Below are 22,143 nucleotides of genomic sequence, written 5' to 3'. Positions count from 1 at the left end.
AACTTTACAGACAGCATGATGTGGAAGGGGGGCCAGCTTCAGTGGGCTGTCGGTTTTGACCATCTATGCGCCAAGGGGGGGAAACTGCAGTAAGCAGTTAATGCCACAGGGGCTGCCAAGTTCTTGGGAGTCTCTCCTTCAAATGAAGGGGAAGTCTTTATGAAGCCTATGTGCATATACTCCTACTCACATGAGAAAAGGGGAGTGTCAGTTGTCAGCACTGAGCCAAAGTTTAGCTCACACGATATGATCCCCTTCCACCCCTACTCTGACCTCTGCTTCTCTCTCTGGAGTACCACATGTACAGCACACCAGAGGCACCTTATTATGAACACAGACCACAGACTGAGGCAGGCAGATTACTCCTCCACTAGTAGTAGGAAAAGAACTGCCTTTTTTGAGTTGTTTTTTGGTGTTTTGTTTTTTCTTTTTAGGATATAGAGAATTTTCAACCTGGCTCAGGAAACCCTAAACTTGCCTAGGCCACGATAATGTCCTTGCTAGTTATCACCTTTAGCTTCAAGCAGCACCTGAACAGAAGGAAAAAAAAAAAGACGTAACATTTTCCAAGGACAATGAATCAGTTCAGCAAAATTTGAAATATACAAACTGTTTACCAAAGAACACCTAGCAGCTACTAGCCAATAAACCATAAACTTTTTTTTGTTTAAATAACATTTAATGAGTTTTCTTTAAAAAGATATTTTGAAGTTCAAATTACAATCAAGTACAATCTTCTAGATCTACAGTAGACAGTGCTATAAACATTTACCAAACCAGGTATTTTAATGTTTGCTCCTGTGTTGTTATTGTTATTATTTAAGTAAAAATCTCTTGTTAACAGTAATCCTGTTCTAACTGGGATATTTCACCCTAGAACAGAGTAAGGACAACAGCCTTTTACCACAGTCCTCTCCCAAAATACAGATGAATGCCAAGCAGGAGCAAGACACTGCTTGTCATGATTGCATACTAATTCAGCTTTTTAAAGAGTGACAAGAGAAATGGAGCAGGTGGTTAGAGGCAATACTGAAAAAGGGTGTTGCTCCTTTCCCACAGGAATCACAAAAAGATGCCCTTTTGCTACCAAAGTCTGATTGCCACTGAACTCATGTTCATTCAGCACAGTCAAGCAAATTTGAGTTTGTGTAGGTAGTTTTGAGTTCACTTTTCTGCCTTCTCCTTATAATTTCCCCTCTTCTCTCTGTATCCAATATTTTCTCCTCCCTTTCTTATCCCTTCATCATTTCTGTCTTCAGTCAGTCCCAGTGGCATACAGCCAGAGCACCACTCCTCTTCAGTCTTCTGGAATTGTCAATACTGTGGCAAAGGGCAAATCAATAGTGCTGAACTAGTACTGACAAAGAAAAGAAGAAGCAGATCAATTCCTCAGAGAGTTGTTTCTTATCTTTTAAAGGCCACTTTGTGTGGTCTTTAAATTCTGAAAGTACACGTGAGCTTCTGCAGTTAGTGTAAAAATGTGATCAAGCTGAAAAAGTTTCGACACTTCTTGGTTTAACTGAGCAGCATGCTGATAAGCCACAGCAAGCTACTCCTTGAGAGCTGCTGCTCAGCTATTCAGACATAAAAGCAGACATCAGGTGTAAATTTTATATTTATTATAACAAAAATTATGACATGTTCATTTGTGCATTCGGCTTTAATATAACTCTTGGTATGTAAATGTTCTACAGCAAATGAGCTCTATACAATCATGCTGGTTGTGGCAGCAGTAAGGAACACAAACAAAACGTGTCTGTAAAAGTAAGGAAAGAAAGAGACCGGAGGAAAAAGTGGGTTTCTATAAACAGTCTACACCACCTTGGCTCTAGCTAACTTGTACACAGCCACACAGTCCTTCACGCTCCATGACCACGGCCCAAAGAGTCGCTTAAGAAAAAAGGTCAGTTTTTCAGGTTGTGTCCTTAATGCCGAGGCTACAAAACATGTAAGCATCACTATACAACACTGAGCTATTTACAGGAATTTCCCAATCAACTGTTCTCTCAGAGAAAATTAGTGAATCTCAGTGACTTAAGTCACCTGAAAGAGTAAAGCAACTCCTAGGAGTTAGTCTCCATATTCTACAAATGTCTATCATTTTCAAGACCAAAAAAAGCCTTTTCTCTCAAAGAAATACAGTATTACAATATTACTTAAATCATTTAGCACTGGCTACTGCCCTGCTTTTCAAACAAAACAAACAAGCCATTTTAAAAAATATTACATCATCATCTGTTTCTCAGCAATATATTAAACCTTTTTATTTTTTTTTATTTTTTTGTTTTTCTGTTTTTACACTTGATATGTTAAGGGAAGATTAACTATTTTAAACTTTACCAGTCAAGCGTCTCTAGAAGAAAGTCAATGAATATTAAACCTAACAAACTGAAAAGCTGCAGTTATCTGTAGTGGTAGGATAAGGAAAAGGAAGTATATAAAGGAAAAGGATAAGGAAAACCCCTGCTGTAATGCAAGCCCACTGGGTCTCACACTCTAGTGTCCTTATTTGTTAGTTTATTTCTGAGCAGTGAATAGAGTGGGTCATAGTGGTGTATCATAATAGTCTGCCAGGTGGTCCATTGGATACTGCCTCTGCTGCTGCTGCTGCTGTTGTTGTTGTTGTTGTTGTTCCTGGTGCTGCTTCATAATCTCCTTCACTTCTTCCTCAAGCTCTGGTGGGATGATGAACTGATCATCAGGATCAGGCTGTGCTGGAGCAGCAAAGTAGCCCCCAGTTTTTCTGAGTGGTGCATCCGTTGCAACTTCAATTAAGTTATGGCTCCTCTCGTGTGGTGCCACAGAACCATTGCCCCGCCGACGCCCTATTGTGCCTGTGGCAGAATATTCAGCTTTCCTGGGAAGGCCAGGCTCATCTTCATTGGCACTGATGACGATACCTTCGTCGCTGGCTTCCACCGGCACTTGGAGCAGTTGCTTCTCCTTTGCTCGGCTGCAGTGGATGTCCACCTCCACCTCCACGCGGCTGCCATTGGTAAACACCCCCTCGATCGGCTCCTCGTCGTCGCTGTCAAGGCCGTTGTCAGAGAAGGCGCTGGAGAACGTGGCGCTGGAGAGCTGCCGTTGGAAAGAATTGGACAGGCAGACGGGGTGCAGCATGCAGCGCTGCTCCCCTGGGTAGGCCGGGCTGTTCTCATTCATGGCTACCTGGGGAGGCTCATCAGAGGCTGTGGACCCCACCTCACTGCTCATTTCGGAGGTGGAGATCTCGCTGCTGATTTCCGAAGCCATACCGCTGCTCGAAGACGGCATCCCAAGAGCATCTGTTGGCCTGTCCTTGATGACCACATTGACAGACTGGGGGAAAATGCCTGGGCTGGGGGGTGGGACCCCGTTAAGTTCGCAGCAGCAGAAGCTGTCCTCCGTCACATTGAGCTGCACCACGACAGCGCTGATACTGTCATTGCAGCCGTAACTCTGGGCCAAAGTGCAAAGCTTCTTCGCGGCTGCCAGCGCATCAGGCACGTTTCTGACTGCCTCCACTGCTTCCTCCATCGAGAGGCTGTCCCACAGCCCCTTGCTTCCCAGAATGAAGAACTCATCTTGTGGAGTTAAGGTGATGGACTGGACATGAGGACGCGGCACAACACTTGGGTGAAGGAAGGTGTACCCCAAGATTCTTGTTGAATCTGTCACACCATTCACTTTACCATCCTGAAATTAGAAAGGACAAGAAATTGGAAACAAGACAGACAAGGATACACAGTACCTGCATCTCCTTGCATTTTATTGATGGCTGGTTTTGCAGTACCCCCAATGCTGCCATTTATAGCGCCATTTAAGGAGACAAAAAAGCAAAGTAACTTGCAAGGAGAGACAGAGCTGGGATCAGAGCACAGCAAAGGCTGGTTTGCAATCCTGCACTACACCTCCTACACCTGACTGATTTGTCATCAGCATCACCTATGCACAGACCAACAAAGCAGAAGGCTGCAACAAAGAGCCATCTATTCTGGCCCTGCAGCTGCAAGAGCCAACTGGACAAATGTTTTACTAGTGAGTCAGACTTATCCCTCCTCCACCCACGATATCTGGCTTTATACAGAGCAAAGCAACACACAGCTCCATTTGATATAGGGGCAGGTCATTCAGTTATGAGTCTCCTCTTGCAGCTGTAACAATCGTAGGTTTCGTCTTGGCTCATCACTTCAGAAACAAAAGTTCATTAAAAAAATACTTTAAATGAAGCATGCAAGTCAAATGTAGCAGAGAGCAAGTCTGCATGTCTCAATCAGCTGAGTTGTAGTGAAATGTTTTACATGCCCCAATTACTTACTACATTTCCACTTAGATATGACATTTCCAAATGGAGGAGGAGTAGTATCTGAAGGGAAAACATCAGTAAAAATGGACGCATTTGAGAAAAAAAATCCCATGCACGTCCGAATCCCAGAATCCTGTCATGGTTAGAATCTAAGCTGCCACAATAAGCGGAGCAAGTGTCTGAAACAGCAAGCCTAGCTATCTGTCAGCCTGGTGGGGATAGCTGCACCCTCCTAATTGTGTGTTTGGGAAGCACAGTAAAGGTTGAGGATTTACACTCTTTGGGTCCAGCTAATAACTGTAGGGTTTATTATAAAGCAGACAACCACAGAAAAGTGAACCAAGACTAAAAAAGCTTCTTCTTTAAAACCACTCAGAAGAAATAAAATCCCATGTTGGTTTGTTAACTTTCCCATTAGAAGGCTGACAGCAGTGATAAGCCATCAAAGTACATGAAATCAGTGAGTCATCTTAAGATCCAGCACAGAAATCTCCCTTTTCCTCCACAGAACAACATAATGAGCATGCCTCGGTGATGCACACTACGTTGGAGTGACTCCCTTTCAACTTGTCACATTTGAGATCCCAGTCGTCACCTTTCCCTGGCAAAATCAATAGGCACATGACTTATTCCACACACACACACATCCCTACACACACACGTGCACGCTGCTCTCGGGCACACAGCAGTGAGTTTTCTGCCCTTTCCTCCACCATTAGGAGGACTCGATATTTATCCATGTGTCACACAAGGCAAAGTAAAACTGACAGCAGTGGCTTTAAGCTTCTAAGAAGGGAACAAATAGTTTTATCCTCCCTCATGGTTCAGCTGAGCACAGAGTGAGTTTTCCTTTTGGGCAAGTGCTCTCTTCAAGAGCAGCCTGTCAAAGGGCAGTTCTGGCAACACAGAAGCTCAGACAGCAAAGTCAGCCTGCCGGGAGCAAGGAGTCTCCTCAGGGAAGGACAGCACTGCTCCAAGTGCTCTGCCCTCTCATCCTTTTCAACTGGAGAGACTTATCACGACAGCTCCAACACAGCAATTCCTCTCCCATTGGGAGGAGAGTGTCTGCTTTCCTGTTCCAATGCAACACACTTAAAACTGCTCACTCTCAGAAGGTAATCAAAATCTTGCATGGCAATGGGATGGAAATGCAACTTGATTGTATGGTATGAATCACCTTGAAAGGAAAAGTGCAACTCTGGAACCCATACCACGAACACTACCTCCTAGAGGTTACTAATATAAACATGTAATTTCATGCACTGCTGTGCAAATACTCTTCAAGGAAGCTGCAAGTTGCAACAGTCCCAGCTGTTCTCTAACCTCTGTGATAATGGCCTTATGCTGCTTAATCCTCTTCAGCTCTTCTTCACAACTCATCACGTAACACCTGGACAAAGGCAGAGGTTTCCCATTCCGGCAAAGAACGGTTTGGCACTTCCCCACATTTGCTGAGGTTAGCGTGAAGCATCCACCAGGGTCCATGGGATCATGTTTTATATGGCAAAGGACAGCAGAGCCTCCAAGTTTCTGTCCAGCTGTTCCAAGTTTCCTGGAATTAAACAAAACAATGATTGTTCTTTAACGGGAAAACAAGTGTTAGGGGTACTACGGAGAAAGAGCCGCTGTTCCACAAGCATTCGGGGCATTGACTCTGTCGGATCACTGGGCCAGAAACAAAAGTCTCAACTGAAGACTGTGACACTACAGCAGAAGCACTGCAGAGATCTCATGTGCAACTTCTCAGGCAGTGTGTTATTTTCACGTACGCAGATATTCAAATCTGCTCAATTTTGGAAAAAAAAAAATCTTTGTACTTTTAAAGAATTTCAGTTGTCTCTTTTCCTTTACATCTTATAGATATTTGTTTTAAAGGTCAGATAGAGCTTTGGCTTCTGAAGCTACAGATTTTGTTATAAAAATAATAATTCCGACTGTAAAAAACCTCTACTTTTGAGCAAAAACAGAAGGCAGAGGTTCACTGTTTTGTGATGTCTTCAGAATAATGCTCTTAAAAGTATCAAATTATTAGTAAAAAAAAATCACAGTGGCTGTGAACTCCACTGTAAGGAGTTTATGCTGTCAGGTAATAACCCATTAAATATATTCTTAGAAATGTTTAAGCCTGCTTTTTCAGCAGGAGTCACAGTGAAGGAAAAAATCCTATCAATAAAATTGAAGTTTTCAGAATCCTGCCATTACAAGGTAAGTTAATTGCAATACTAGACTGTGAAAAAACATTCATCCTTCCCAGTAGCTTGTTTACTGGGGTCTTCTCCTATAGTAATTATAAAGCTAATGCTAATATTTATATTAAGGGTTGGTATAGCTAGTAAGAACTTCTGATTCAAAATTCTGAGGAGAATGCACAATTAAATTTGCAACCAAGCTTCAATGTGCTTTTTTAATTTATTTTTTACAAATACACTTTAGGAGTGCTGCATATCAACTGTAAGCATCAGTGAATGGTTAAATGCAACTGGAATGAATACTATTTCTGGTTCTCCAAAAAAGTGGTTAGCTTATTTTGATTTGAGACAGGAAAAAAGCAGCTTGTTTTGTAAGAATGCCACATTTCTGTGAAATTGCATTAGTAACAAACCACTTAAGTACTTTCGATACTCAAATTTGTTATTAGTTTTGAATACTTTAAGTATATGGCAACCACCTTCTCAGCTAGTAGTCTGAGGCACTGTTATAAGTCATTATGGGAAGGAACTGTTTTCTCTCTTGTGTTTGTAAGTTTCAGTACCATCCTACTGCTTCCCTATCTGTTCCAATACAACAATTCAGTACTTCTCCTTTCCAAAGGTGCAGCAATTCAACAATAAGCAATACTACTTTTAATTGATCCACTTCCTTAGTCTCTAAGTTGCTTATTTGCTTTCTCCTTTGTTTCCCTGACCTCTTCCTTTCTTCAATTCTCTTCATACTCCTCCTTCACTCAGTGTCTCCTTGGGCACAATTTCTTTTTCTGTCAAGAACACCACACACAGTTTCCAAACCACTACACAAAACTACTATTACACTCACAGCTATTGTATCACAGTGTCTCTGGATGGGTCCTGCTCAAATTATATTCTAAGGCCAAAGGGATTTCTAAGGAGTCAAACTATCTGTTTTAAATAGCTGTGTAGCCTTAAATAACCGGAATTGGTACAGAGAAACAGAAAGAGTGAGTCCAGACTTTCAGGCAGCAGTAGTAAGGAAGTTTAAAAAGATGATCAAGACATTCACAACACTGACTTGATTATGGCCAATTGTGAATGGTAAGACTTAGAAAATACACAAAAAAAGAATAAACCTCCACCCACCACTTAGTCATGGGCATTTAGTAATTTTGCAGGTGAGTTGGAGTTTTTCTTGTTTGGCTGGGGAGGTGTTGGGGTTTTTGTCCCCACACCTGAAAGGAACAGAGAGCAATATTCACAAAACAAGCAATAAAAGAAAACGCTGTAGCCAGATACCAAGGCTTTTTCCCACCCCTCACATTTCTTTGAAGCAAGAGCAGATGTCTGACCTGAAAGCAAACAACCTGCCCAGTGAGCACAGCCAAGGCAAAAAACGCTTCAGATTCAAGACTCACCTCTGCATAACAATAAAAGTGTTGATCATGTATTCCTCCTCATTCTTTGTTTTCTGTAGCTCTTCTGCTAAGATGTCACTCATGGTGCACTGCAGCAAATACGGCACTTCCACATTGCGGTCACCGTCAAAAACACCATAAAGTGCCTCCCGGTTGTCACAGAAGTTGTTGGCTGAAAGTGCTGCCACACACAGCCTAGTGAAAAAACAAAGCAGGAGAACATCATGGATATATCCCACTATTAGTTTAATAGTGGATAAATTAATCAGTTTAATTGGAGACAAGTCAGGCCCATCAACAGTGCTAAGATGGGGAGAAAACTATACTGGAAGTTCAAACCAAGGCCTTAACATTCTTCCTCCTTTTCAGCATGTGAACTAGTCCCTTATTTGTAGAAAAAGGGGGGAAGTATCCCTGAAACACCAATTTAAACTGCACTTGCTCCTCTAAAAGCCATCTTTGGGACCAAGTTGTGTGTTAAATCATTAAACAGTTGGTAAAGGCTTGCTGGCACTTGCTACAGAAACCCGGGTAGCAAAGGATTTCTCAAAAGGTATTTGAGGCACAAAGATTAATCACATTGCTCTTGATACATTATTTGTCAAGTGCTGCCTTAATCACAGGAGTGTCACACACTGTGAATATTCAGAGTTTTGGCCATTCTGTCTCTTCCTTTAGTATCTCTGATTTGCTTGGTAAACATCCTTTGGTTGAAGATAAAGAAGCTTTGCAAAGAAGAAAATGCTTTCAAACACTCAAATCTTTTGCAAGTACCAGAGTCTTGCATAGACCAAATGTGTCGGCTACACTTGTATCTTAGCAACTTCCCTAACAAAGACCGAAGTGGAGAGCCAAGCAGGGGCTTGGTATACAAATGCAGAGTTGTGGCATGGCCTCTGCCTCTGTGAGCCCCAAAACTTTCACTGATTTCTTTATCTTGGCATAGAGGGACTCTGCTGTTAGAGTGCCCATGTAACAAAACCCACACCAGGTCATACTTGTTCTTAACGCCGGATGCCTCCGTGTACCCGTGACTCCACACTGCCGGCGCTCCTGAAGCGTCACCGGCTGAGGGCTGGTCGATCTTGAAGCAGCGAATATTGCTGCAAGGAGAAAAGAAAGGGGAAAGATGCAATGGATTGAAGTGCTGACATGATTCAACTTAAAACGTGAAGAAAATACCTTTTTCTACTCTCCCAGTTCTCAGTAATACATTTAATAGAAGAAAATGAAACAGGACATCCAAAGTGGTTACCTTTATGTGCCTGTATACAACAAACAATGCCTCTGACAGCCTCTATGAGGGTGGCAGCTGCACTGTTTTGCTTAGTTGGCTTTTCTTTCCCTGCCCTCACCCCAAGCTATTTGTTTTAAACCTGGCCCTGTAGGAATACAAAGCAAATTTGTCACTAGTTTGATCAAAGTCAGTAGAGGGGGGTGACTTTTTTTAACTCATACATCTCTCCCGCCCATTCTAACAAGTCTCTGCACTCTTTTCATTGTACTCAAATGAAATATCCTGTATGACCCACAGCATCCTCTAAATGGAAGAAAAAAAAATTATTTAGAAACAACAACATGCAGTAACAGCCTTTCATGAAAACACCCACAAAACTGAAATCAGCTCCATCCTGGTCCTGCATCAACCTGCAAGAGCCAGCCTGTGGTCCTGACAGCAGGCAACAGCCCTTCTGCCTTCCCCAGTTGTGCAGTCCAATTTTACTTAGGCCCTTGATCCTCTACCCTGCAATTTACTACCAACATAGCCTTTAGCCTGAATTTCAAGTATCTCACGGAGCATAGTAAAGACTTAAAAAGGGCCCAGCCCTCTCTGTTTATACCCTTCTCCTCACAGCCCTGCTTTGCTGGGGAGAGATGACCTACCCCCTGCTCCCTACCGCTCTTTTCCAAAGGCAGGAAAAGCGAGCTCCCCACACGCTGCTGAGACTTCAAAGGCACCTGAACCTTTCATGAACCAAAAGAAACATAAAAGGACACAAGCAGAAAGGTCTAACTGTTCACTCTGAGTATTCATTTTTTTCTCTATCCAAATCCCTACCTGACCTGAACACACAGAAAAGTCTTTTCAGCATTGCACAGCCTTCCTCAAATAACCTGAAGTACTGTCACATGCAGTTCGATTTCTTCTATGTTAATAGCCAGGATGTACATCAGCAAGGGCAGATTAAAAGCAAACAAATGACATAAATAATGTTAGAACCACTTTTGTTTTAAGTTTTTTGGTTCTGCAGCCCTCCATGTGGCAAACAGGAGGCAAACATCTTGCCACAAGCATTAGAAGAGATTATCTAACCCCAAATCAGACTGGAAACCTGGATCTCTTCTAAAGTAGCAGAGATTCTAATTCTGTCTGCACCTGCAAAGAAGTATACATATGAGCAAACACTCTTTCTTTGCAGACTTCTCACACAAGGCACTTATCTCTAGAGCACAGGAACTTGAGTCAAAAAGGTTTCTGTTTCTTTTTTAACTGGATTGACTGACCATTGATTCCTAGGCAGGTCAAGGACCCAAACTTGTCTCAAGGCTTCCCAGCAGTGGTGAAAAAAAAAAATTCCTTAATGCACTGCTTTCAGCCTCCTTAGTAGCACCACCACAAACAGACCAGAAAGGAATGATATCCAGCAGCACATCCTATGCAGGCAATATGGGCTAAGGTTTCTGAACAGCATGGTTTATTCCCCCCCTTAATTTAAAATGACTGTTACAATTGAACTAGATGCTCGTTCCTAGAAATCAGAGTAGCAGCATTTATTTTTTGTTGTTGTTGTTGTTCTTTTTCATTTTAATTGCTACTGAAAATTCTTACATCCACTAAATCCCTTCGCAACATCCTCCTAAGCATGCAAGCATCCTTTAAGATCTCCACACATATTAAAAAAAGCAAGCATGCATGACAGGACTTTTCTTCTCACCAGCACTGAGAATACATATTAACCTACTACCTGCTTCAATCTTGCCAGGGCACAGATGGAGAGCTGCCTTTCACATGCAGAAGGAAGATATAAAAAGTATCAAGTGCACAAGTATTTTTGTGCCTGCCAGGAAAATCAAGTGAAAGAAGTGCCTCCTCCCTCACAGTCAATTATAGAAGTATACCATAGAAGTCAGGGTAGCATATCAGTATAGACTGAAACACCTGACTGCAGCAAATGAATATTAGTGAACAGAACAGATCTGAAGTCTTTAGAATAATTTATTTTAAAAAATAAAACAAAACTAAAAAAAAACGAAACACCCTCAACCCCTCCAAACAAATAATCAAGCAAAATGAGCATACAAGGGGGAAAAAAGTTTTCTGTGAATTAAGAACCACATATTTGCCAGTGAAAATACGGCATGTAACTGGGCCACACTTCTCTTCAACTACTTAGGATTTCAATTTGTACAATAATGCTACAATGCATGATGCCCGAACACTAACATGATAAGAAACTGGGTGCCCATCTTGTCTGCTGGGTTATACATGACAAAAGCTGATATTTCACTTTAAGTTTTGATACAATTCATTAACTGTGTAAAACACATCTTTTTCCCCCCATGAACCAGAGCAAAATTACACACTACTTCTGCAAGAAGATTTCTTGTATGCAATAAAGCAGTTCTTAAAATAAGAGGAATGCCCCTTTTTTCACTGTCTGCTGCAGAACATGGACTCTTATCTGTGAAAACTCATCATTACTCACATTTCCACTTATATTTTGTAAACCCTGCTGATTCAAGTTAAAAGTAAACTCACACCATAAGATTCCCTTACTTGCACAACCGATGAGGTTTACTACTCCAGTGTCTGCTCTTAACCATTTAAAAGCAAACAGCATGAAGCAACTGATCAACCCCTAAAAAGTAAATCAATCCTCCTTGAAACCATTCAATATTTAAGAATCGAAGAGACTTAGAAGGAAACCTGGAGCTGGTGCAGTTCCCTAAAGGACAAAAGAAAAGGTCAAGGCAGCACCACTATCCACAGATGATCTGGTTTAGTGCAACAATTCCCAACACACTGCAGAACAAGGCACAAGGTGAATTTCAGTTATGGATGACACTTCAGTGAGGGCAGGAAACAAACAGGTAAACAGGAAGGAAAATGAGGGTCCCAAAGCAAAGGAACTAGTTTTGCTGCAAACAGAGTGGGAGATGTGAGTCTTCACGAGAGGTTTAAATATGAAAAATGTATCATTTCTAGGACAAAAGCAGAGAGGTTTGAAGGGTAACAAGAAACAGTATGTGAAGAGCTAAAAAGAACACAATGGCAAAGAGACCCAAGCAGATAAATGTGAAGAAAGAAAAAGTAGGCAGCTACTGGCATCTCCACAATGGTACAAAATTGGTCTTTTTGTTGAATCTGTTGTCAGAAGTAAAATGGATATCAAACTGGCCCAATAGTGGTTAACCCAGACTAGCAGAACCCTCCAGGAGTTACAACTGAAAGCAATTGCACTGGAGCAAATAAAGTCATCCTATTCAAGGAAGCACCAATTTCTGACCTATCCACATAGTCTGTTACTTTCTGATCCACTGACAACAGGAAGACATTCTCCTTACAAGAGATACACACTTCTGTGTATTGTGGTTTTCTCACATCCTAGGGACAGAGGTTTTCCGCCCTTTCCCCCTCTGTAAGGTAACTTACTTCAGCAGCTCTAGGGTTTTGTGATCCAGGGCTAATCTGGGATTTCCAGTCAGGTCCAGCTCTTGCAGTTTTGGAGGCAGGTTTTCAGGCAATGTGACTTCACTCAATTCATTGCAGCTTAGATCCACACACTGCAAAAGGAAAGCAGCCAAAAAAGAAGAGAATTCAGCTGTCGTCAAGATCATACAAATTTTGATTAAATGCTGTAATGCACGTTTTATGAACAATAAAGGTTGCAACCATTCATTTAGGTAAGTGGTTCTTACAAAAGAAATTCATATGACATTTAGCCATCTTGCTAGGGACACCTAGAAATATGTTCCCTCCATTTCCATCTATAGTCAGGTGCCATCTTGTTACAAAACCACTAAGTTTTGTCTGCTCTTCACAGACAAAAAGATTGTCAGTGGATTTTCGAAGTATTTAAGAAAAAATGTTATTGATGAAAATAGTCTTAATAGATAAAGGAAACGGAGATAAGTACAGCTGGGGCCTCTAAGCCACGGGCATCCCTCCTCCAAAGTCAGTTTAAACCAGTATGAGTATGAGCATGCTCCCACGAGTTCAGGATTTACTGAGGGATAATAAAATAAGGAGAGTTATTCGTGTATGTGGAGAGGAGGAGTAAAGGGGGGAAAGGAAAAAAATATCATGCAGTTTTAAACATGGTTTCAATTTGTGTCATCTTAGATGGAGTCATATTTAAATATGAAGTCAATAAAATGAGTGAAAAAAAAAGTTTAAATATTTCAGAAAAATATGACACAAAACAGCAGAGCAACTTGCAGGCTACCCACCAGCTAAGCACAAATTAGCTAGAACAAGTGCACTAGAATGATGAAATCTCTAAACAAACATTGTTTAAAGCTGCATATTCAGATGAAAGTCAATACATGAGGAAAAATAGGGTATTTGGGAACAAAATCAACTCTCCAAATGCTGTTTCAGGATGATCAGTGTAGTATGCACCAAAAGCTGCAAAAACGTAATTCTGAGAGGACAGAACAAGTTGGTATTTAACAGAGGACAGAAAAACTATCCATATCTTTCTGAAAGACCATTTTCTACTTTCAAGCTGCAAAAAGGGAAAGACTTCAGAAACTTTAATAAAAAAGCTGAAAGGGGCAGAGGGAGACTTTTCCTAACTGTACATTTTGACCATTACATAATTACCATCGATACAAGAGAAGCACTTTCATTTTTGTAGGTGTATACAAAGACATTGGGTCCTGAGCTGGAAGAAGGTGTAAGATTTATCTAGTAAATTCTGGAAACGAAAAATCTCCGAACACTTTATTAAATAAGCACAACGGAAATAAATTTCTGACCCAAATCTTGAATCCCAAGATTGTCTAATATGGAGGCTTTATTATCTATCAAGAACAAACTGCTGACGTTATCTAAGCCTGATAAGGAAATCAAAGTCTAAATCTGTCACGCAAACAAAATAGTAGACCAGTTTAACAGCAGTTATTCCAGCGAGGTTTTTGACTCCGCACAACTTCTTGCTGCTTCCAGAGAGCCGGTAATTACTTTGCAGATTAAGAAAGCTGCCAGCAGTTGCTGTGTTCAACACCTCAATGCTATTACAAATTTGATGGAAGAGCATGCCGGAATGAAAAATACAAATACAATAATTTCATTATTCTCCTTAAATGCCCAGCATGCCAAAGATAGTAACACTCTACAGCAGATCTCTTGGTCCCTAGGCACTATGAAGATAGCTTATTTATCAGGTTGGGTTTTCTTAGGTATCACTTGTACTGTTTGAAGAAAAGGCTAAGAGGAACTTGCTGCGGATCTGTGTTAAATTTAGTCCTTATTCTACTCCCCAGGCAAGCAGGAAAGTCTGCATCCTAACTGATCCCAATTTCCTGATGTATGAAATGCAAGCTGGTTTTGCCCCACCCATGCAGCACCAGACGAACAACTCCTGCAACTGCACACAGGACTTTGCACTTGATAGGCTAGCTGAAAGACAGAACAGTCAGCATTTGCTTATGCTGCATCCACAGCTTTGTAACTGCTGTGTTCAAGGCTGGAAGGGACTTCAGTTATTTCCAGTTGTGACTGAAGGTGACCATACCCATATTAACCTGTTTAGCTAGGAGAAAAACTACCAAAGATCAAGAGTTTTGTTTTCAAGGTGTTACTGCTACTAGATCTTCACTTATTTCAGATCTCAATGTAATCGTCCTGCAAAAGATAAGGTTGATCAAAAATGGTGACAAAAAAGCCTCTGTATCACCCTCAGCACAGCAGCCCAGCAAGACAACCATGAATAGAAGCAACTCATCAGTCAACAAAAACTGGATGACAAAGTAAAGTGAAGTCCCGGCTGGGAAAAGCAAGCCCAGGTTGCTACACTCTACAGAAGCAGTAAGGACTAGTCAATTGTTTGACTGCACAAGAACACCAGGACAATGCATAATCATTTCAAAAGCATCCTTTTTGTTTTCTAAGGCAAGGAATTGCAGTCAAACAACAGCTGCAAGGCAGTGTCTGCTGGGGCATTGACTCAGGTGTGTGTGCTTCCAGCTGCTCAGCCACTCACAGAAGATATTTCAGTGCACAGAGATAAACCTGACAGTATAAATACCTGTCATAAAAAAAAATAAAAACCCTAAAAAATGTATTGGGCAAGATATTTCAGAGATGTCCCCTGGGCTCTTTAGAAGAGGGCAACACAACTTCTGTGGCCTTGGAAAAGGCTACAGTGTATAAAAAAGTGTGTAAAAAAGGCTTAGAGTAAATTATATTGCCAAAATGACCTTGCGACTGGAAATCCTGGAGTTGTTGCAACTGTAAAAGCATCATCATTTATACTAGTTTTCTTCTGAAATCATTTCAGACAGCATAGTAACTGCTGCTACTAACTGTTCCAGTAGTACTGACACCAAAACCATAATATGTCAGCCTCCCAGGCTAATTAAATACAAAAGCAAAACAGCCATTACCTCAGGTAACAGAGTTTTCCCAGGAGTTTAGTGTGTTTGAATGACACTTCAGTTAAAATTAACCATCAAATATGATATATGCACAGAGGTGACATCAGACTATATGACTTTGTGCTTTCCTATAAGCAATCTTATTTCACCAAATGACCAAATCCATACTTAAAGCAATGAATTCCAAACTTACTCTGGCACATTTTCAATGCTCTTATGTATCTAAGAAGGAGCTCGGGTAAGGCCAAGTAAAGGATATAGGCAATCAGCACAAGCTTAATTCCAAACTGATAAACCCCAACCCTGACCTAGAGAAACCGCCAAAAGGCCAGAAAAACTCCTATACCCAACACAGCACATTCCCATCTGGTAATTTACATCTCATGTAAGTCAAAACTCGGCTGGAGTACTGACCAGGCATTGTCCTTCCACAAAGGTGGAGTCAAAGAACACTGTGCCCTCTCAGATGAAGCCACACACGCTATCCCTGCGTTCCCAAAACGCTTGGTGACATCCACACCTCTTTCTTCTACTAAAGAGAACTAAATAACCATAGGAAACCAGCAGGAAGAAACTGCTAGGTCTTCCAAGAGCATTTTTGCTGCTCAGTGTCGCTGAGTAGCACTTTGAACATGATGCTTCTATAAAGCATTCAGTTTTCCCCAAGATGCATGAACAAAAGGAAAAAGGTGACTGTTTCCTATCAGCATGTTTACATTATCTTTTTGTTTTGTTTTGTTAACACCACCCTCATATTTTTAAAGAAATGTTTACTGTGCAGAGCCTTACTCCCCCACCCCAATTCTTCCTCTAAGAAAAAAGGCTTTACTTCTGATTGATTCTAAATGGCCCTCTGCTTCCTCTGGCCATTGTTCCAAAGAGGGAGGAGTATTCAGAAACCCACAAGTTTGTTTGAGATTTCCTGGCTAAAACCACAAAGCTCATCTTTACATGTACTTGCTTGTCCAACAGAGTTATTGCTCCTGCTGCTTTCCATGACCCCAGACACTGAGGCATACACGTCAGGCTGGGAACTTAGCCTTTTGACTTCACAGAGTGCCAGAAGGACACTTAAGTTGTTTTGAGTCCATGAATAGGTAATCAGTTCTCAGCCTCAGAGAATGACAGATTTTTCTGCTGTATCACAAGATTTGTATGCTGTGAGATAACCGTCTCCCAGCTCTGGCCAGAAGAAAAGAACGCACAGCACAAACTATTCTGCACTAGTCGGGTGAGAAGCAGAAACTCGATTCACAAAAGGTAAGCGGCAGCGTTCATCAGTGTGGTCAAGCAAAGAATGTGTCCCACAAAAAGAAATGTCAGGAAATGTACACGATTACTTCTGGAAACACATACAAGAAATGGATTAAGTATTCTCCCCATTGTGCAAAATATGACTGCAATTAGGAAAATGAAAGTAGCTTGCCTAAATACTCAAATCCCGTGCTCCTGGAATTTATCTCTGTCCCCAAGGCCTATCATATTTTGCAGCTTCAGCGGTTTTTAACATGTGCTCTAAACAAAGTCCATTCCTACACAATCAACCAATTGCCAAGGCAGCAACAGTTAATTATCCATAGCTCTTGCCAAATGTTTAAGTCGTATCAAAACAGACTGTCACAAGAAGACAATTAACACTTATTTGGCAGAGAAGATACGATCTAATGAAGGTAAGCGTAAATCAGATTTTGAGGCTCCTCTTCCATTTCACTCTGAGGCTGCACAGGGGCAAATATTTTGCATATGACTTCAGAGGAGAAAGCAGTTGTCAGATCGCCATAATTTCTGAGAATATACTATCCCATAGCAATGAGAGACCCAAGGGGAGAACAGAATTGGTAAAATCACATTACGCTTGCTTCTTCCAAAGCACATTCATTCCATACCTTTATTTCAGAAAGCTGCATGACTTCTGGGAAGACTTCAATGCAGTTGGAGTGAGCAATTACAGTATGCATACGTCTGCAATTCATGATGGTTGTTGGAATGGCTTTCAGTTTGTTCCCACTAATATCAATTTCCTCCAACTCTTCTAGCTTGGCCATTTTGCTATGAAAACAAAAATTTGAGAATTCTTCTTTTAATAGACATACATATTTTATTTTGAAGTGGCAATAAGAGCAGCAGTTATCATTATTTTAAGAAAACAAAATCATAGACTTTGACTCTTGTTCACAGCAGTGGCTGTCACCTCTCCTCACACAGATGTTAACCCAGTTGTGGAACAAAATGTGTATTTCTTCTAGTGTTTGTTAACACTACCTTTCAGATTACTTACTTTGCTTACATTGCCCCTGCTCACCAGCTCACTTTCACTCTTTTTCCTCCCTTCTTTCCCTTTTGTTTTACCCCAGTTTCTGATTCCATCCAAAATTTTCCACTCCACCATCTAGCACCCCACTCAACTCTTCCCCCTAAATTCATCTCCATCCCTCCCCCTTGCCACTGAAGCCTAGATGCTCAGAACATCACACAAGGACAGAGATGTCTTTTCCATTATTTATTGGGAACTCTTTTCCAAGATCGTACCCCATCAGTTTTACAGCACATCTTACACTTGAAAGATTTCTGATTAAAACAGAGTGATTTGAAAGTACAGAAATTGCTGGCAAGGCAGAATCTCCTTCAGGAGTTGAGAGGATTTTTCCCGTGTAGTGTACTTCACTTTGAGAAGACAATTCCAGACCATTATGCTCACTAATCTCTTGTGAGGAGAAGCCCACCAAGTGTAAGCAAAGTGACCAAGACAGGCAAAACAAAAGACCTCCTAGCTCAACTTCCAAAAGCAAAGTGTGGCCATGCTGAATTAGTCCAGCTGAAAAGAGTTTCAAGCATCATTAAAACACATCAACCAACATGCAGCCTTGCTTGACTGTGTACTGCAAGAGAGGGTAGCAATGTGCAAGAGGACATAAGCAGGTGAATCCACCCACTGCAGTACCACTACATTCGAAATACAGCCTATGCCACCACATTTCTGTGCAATTTAGTTCTTGCTGTGAAAATATTTCACGATGCCCACCCACCAGTGGGCCAGAGGCAGTGAAACTTACCTTGCAGGGAAGCTCTGTAGGCGATTGTAAGCCATGTGCAAGATTTTCAGGTGTGGGTGGCCTGTTAACAAGGGTACACATTTATCTGTGAGGTTGTTATTGGTCAAATACAACTCCTGCAAGATGCTGTGGGTTTCTTCAGAAAGGGTGGCTGGAGGAAGCATTTCCAGTTTGTTGGCAGAGGCATTAAGAAATCTCAGGCTGCAAAGAGAAGTTACATAAGGGAGTTCAGTGAAACATCCTGCAAGTTTTGTCTAGAAGTATAAATAAAAATCTCTATTTTTAAGAGGTAACTTAAGATAGTTATAAAGTAAAGGTCAAAAGGAACAAGTTCACAACAACAGACAGAAAGACCAAAAGTCTAGCACTATAAGAACAAAACTGATTGTGTTTTTAAATGACCACATTTGTAAGAACAAAACATGAGCAAAATGAGTATGTCAGAATGCCTCTATTCTGTTATCAAGACCTCAGTACCTCCAACATTACTACATACGTACCTACAGGTTAGAGCAATAACAAACCACATAATTTCCATATTCATTACACATAAAAACGAATTCTGTATTCATCATCAACGAATCATGAGAGCATAGCTGCCTTTCAAGTGACTAAACAAGTCAATGGTAAAAAAAGTCAGCCAACATTTCAATATTTTAAATACTGTCTAGGGTGCAGACACTATTTTGTTTAAACCTGCAGGCCTGAAAGCAACTACGAAATATGAAAAAGTACTCTTTGAATATTTGGATAGCTAAAGATGCACCAAGCACAGCAAAAAACAAAGCCTGAGACGAAGCAGTAATTTGCCTTTCAGATTTTAAAGAGAGATAGTGCTAGTAGCTAATTAAATTTAAAAAGTTGTATACTTGCTTGCTGATGTGTGCAGCAAGACAGCCAGATCTCTATGCAGTTTCTCAGTGCCCTTCCCCTGTTCCCCAAAGCAGCAGAAGCCCATGTCAAGTACATTTTTGCAGTCCCACCGCAAGCAGCAAGGACTGAAGAAGCACAGAAATGGAGTTATTCTTTCTCCCCCAAAGGACTTTTTTCCAGGACAGGACCCAGACTTGCTGAGGTATAGGCACTGCCCTTTCCTGCCAGTGAAGTTCTATGGGCAGAGGATTCATGTTTGTTAGGGGAGTTTGGTGACCACAGCAGCACTGTAGGTATCTTGAGGGCTAGATTTCACACCAGTTATTCCAAAGACACGGAAAAATAAACTATTTATCCTTTGGTAACCAACTTTGGCATAACCATGCCTTTTCAGCAGAAATATGACCTCTCTTCCTTCTTTCCATTTTCAGAAAAGGTTGCCTCAGAGCAATACAGAAGTGTGTGTTGCTAGTCTGCAGCAGCCACATTCAGACCAGGTCATATTGCTCCTGCCAAACAACGGGAATGGGCAGCAGCAACGGGCAAAGCTGAGTTCAACAACGGAGACTCATAAATGTGCTGTCTGAAGCCTGTACAGCCACTGATCAGGACACAAAAGGTAGGTGTGTTCCCGTCAATCTTAAGAGAAAGCGATAAAATATCGATAGCTGCTCTCATGCACACAGGAGTCCACACTGACCTTTAAGGCCTAATAATGAATGAAATGGATTTGCAAGGGTAGCAGCTGGTTGAAACTTGCTCAGCAGTAAATAAGGGTCAAACATGCTACAGAAGTCACGTGGAATGCCAAAGGATTAAAAAAACCCCCACTATTTCCATTAGAAGCAAAAATCTCTCAACACAGCACAGAACTGAAACTAGGTTAGCTGTTTTACACAGACAGAGGAGTCCACTTCAGAGAAACACAGTTTAATCCTCAGGCTCATTCATTATTCACAAGGGTGCTAAAAATCCAGAGGAGGGAGGGAGGAGAGGAAGGATTAATATACAGAAGGGAATAAGCAGCTGAAAGGGTTTTAAATTTATTTATTTATTCTAAAAAGATGCTGCTCAATTTCACCCTTTAGCTACAAGTTAAAAATATGTTAAGCTCATTCGAATTTGGATCACTAAACTAAAGCATAGCACATTAACAGATCCTATACTTAATTAAACACCAGCAAGTATACCTATTGCTAAAAGTAATGACAGCTACTACTTCAGCAACTTCAATCTAATGTGCATGACAGTCTTCCCTCTCCACAAAAAAGGGACCTTGACTAACATTAAAGACACAGTACCCTTCATACCACTTATAGTACAAAATGATCAGCTTCAGCTCAGTCTGGAAAGGCTTAAGTAATAAACAGGTTTAAGGCTGCTGGGAAAAGTGAGTTTTTACAAGCATATGATGGGAATGAGGAGGTGGCAGCAAAACACCCCCCAAAAAAGGTCATATTCTGCTACCCTGAAAAAGAATCTGTGTTTTACTTTTGTTCTCGCAAGCTACACGAGAATAACCTGGAGTGTTTCACAGATACCAGCAGCCAAAGAAGTAACCTAGAGTGCATCATAACCTATGGCTATGAAGTTCGCTCAAGAACAGCTAGCCCAAAGTACAACTAAAAGCTTCAAGTAAGAAAAGGTACATTGCTCTGATAATGCTGAAATTAATACAGTGTACCATACTGAAGCCATTTTAAATTTGAAAGAAAAATGAATTGAACATTCTTCTGTTTTTAATAAACTTTCAACATTGGTGGAATACAACAAGAAATTTTAAGTTGTTCCCTCACTGATATTAAAACTGAATGGAATCTGTGTATTCCTGCCAGAAATCAGTTTTGATGCATGTATTTTCCAAAGGGGAAAGGAGAGAGGAAAGTTGATGCTCTGCACACACACACCCTTCTCCCCAACCCTGCCCTTTTGCCAGATCTTCCAGGGAGGGATAAAACAACATTGGAAATAAATCCTCATTATTCTAACCGACAGTTTAGTGCCTTGTTGTGAACAAAGTTTAGGTACCAAGCAAAAATCTTGCCAACAACCTGGAACGGAAACCCTGTGGTAGCAGGGTATCTCTCATTAAACAACTGACAGTCAGATTCAGAATAGTTACACACTAATCTGTCTGTAGATGACAGAATTAAATTAACTTTTAGAAATAACTATGCTGCTTGCTTACATGTTCCTTTTGACCAGTTGTTGCATTAAAATGGCAAAAACATTCTGAAATGATAATTCTTTCAAGATATTGCCTGTATTCAAAAATAAAAATAAAATTAAAAAGGAACACCATTCTTTGGCCAAAGAACAGAATGAACCAGCAGACTGCTACTGCCAAAAATTTCTCAATTCTGTGCTATAATCTTATGTAAAAAACCCCTCAAACCAACAACAAAAAAAAACAAACACAAAAAAACACTCAACCGCCCCAAAAACCCAACCAACAACAAACGAAACCAACAAAAACCCAACAACACCCAAAATTGTACTTGCCCATAAGGTTTTTCCTCACACTGATTTAACACAGAAGTCCTCCTCCAGGTTATTTCCACTCCCCTATTTCTTCATCCTTGTGCAATGTGCCAGCTGCTACCTTAGAAGGCACATCTTATAAATGCCCTCCAGAGGAGTGGAAATTTACTTAAGCACAACTGTTCCTATCTCTCTTGTGTATGGACTTAAACTGATTCATGTTCCTTGAAGATATCCCACTCATACTGCTTATCAGATGGAAG

At 41.0% G+C, this 22,143-nt stretch overlaps 1 protein-coding gene across 2 annotated transcripts in view; it reads right to left on the bottom strand.

The window, feature by feature from the left end:
- Positions 1-1,597: 1,597 nt before the first annotated feature.
- Positions 1,598-22,143, bottom strand: part of PHLPP1 (PH domain and leucine rich repeat protein phosphatase 1) — a 132,659-nt gene continuing 112,113 nt past the window's right edge. For both annotated transcript variants that reach the window (XM_027657466.1, XM_027657467.1), the window contains exons 11-17: positions 18,527-18,727; positions 17,360-17,522; positions 12,526-12,656; positions 8,870-8,974; positions 7,872-8,066; positions 5,609-5,837; positions 1,598-3,675 (exon numbers count right to left, since the gene is read on the bottom strand). In XM_027657466.1, the coding sequence (XP_027513267.1) occupies positions 2,545-3,675; positions 5,609-5,837; positions 7,872-8,066; positions 8,870-8,974; positions 12,526-12,656; positions 17,360-17,522; positions 18,527-18,727 (2,155 nt within the window). In that variant the 3' untranslated portion in view covers positions 1,598-2,544. The remainder of the gene's footprint in view (positions 3,676-5,608; positions 5,838-7,871; positions 8,067-8,869; positions 8,975-12,525; positions 12,657-17,359; positions 17,523-18,526; positions 18,728-22,143) is intronic.

This window comes from Corapipo altera, unplaced genomic scaffold (assembly GCF_003945725.1).
Source record: "Corapipo altera isolate COAL_440 unplaced genomic scaffold, ASM394572v1 66, whole genome shotgun sequence".
In the NCBI taxonomy this organism is placed as follows: domain Eukaryota; kingdom Metazoa; phylum Chordata; class Aves; order Passeriformes; family Pipridae; genus Corapipo; species Corapipo altera.
Note: the sequence above shows the minus strand (reverse complement) of the source record. Positions and strands in the feature narration are given on the sequence as shown.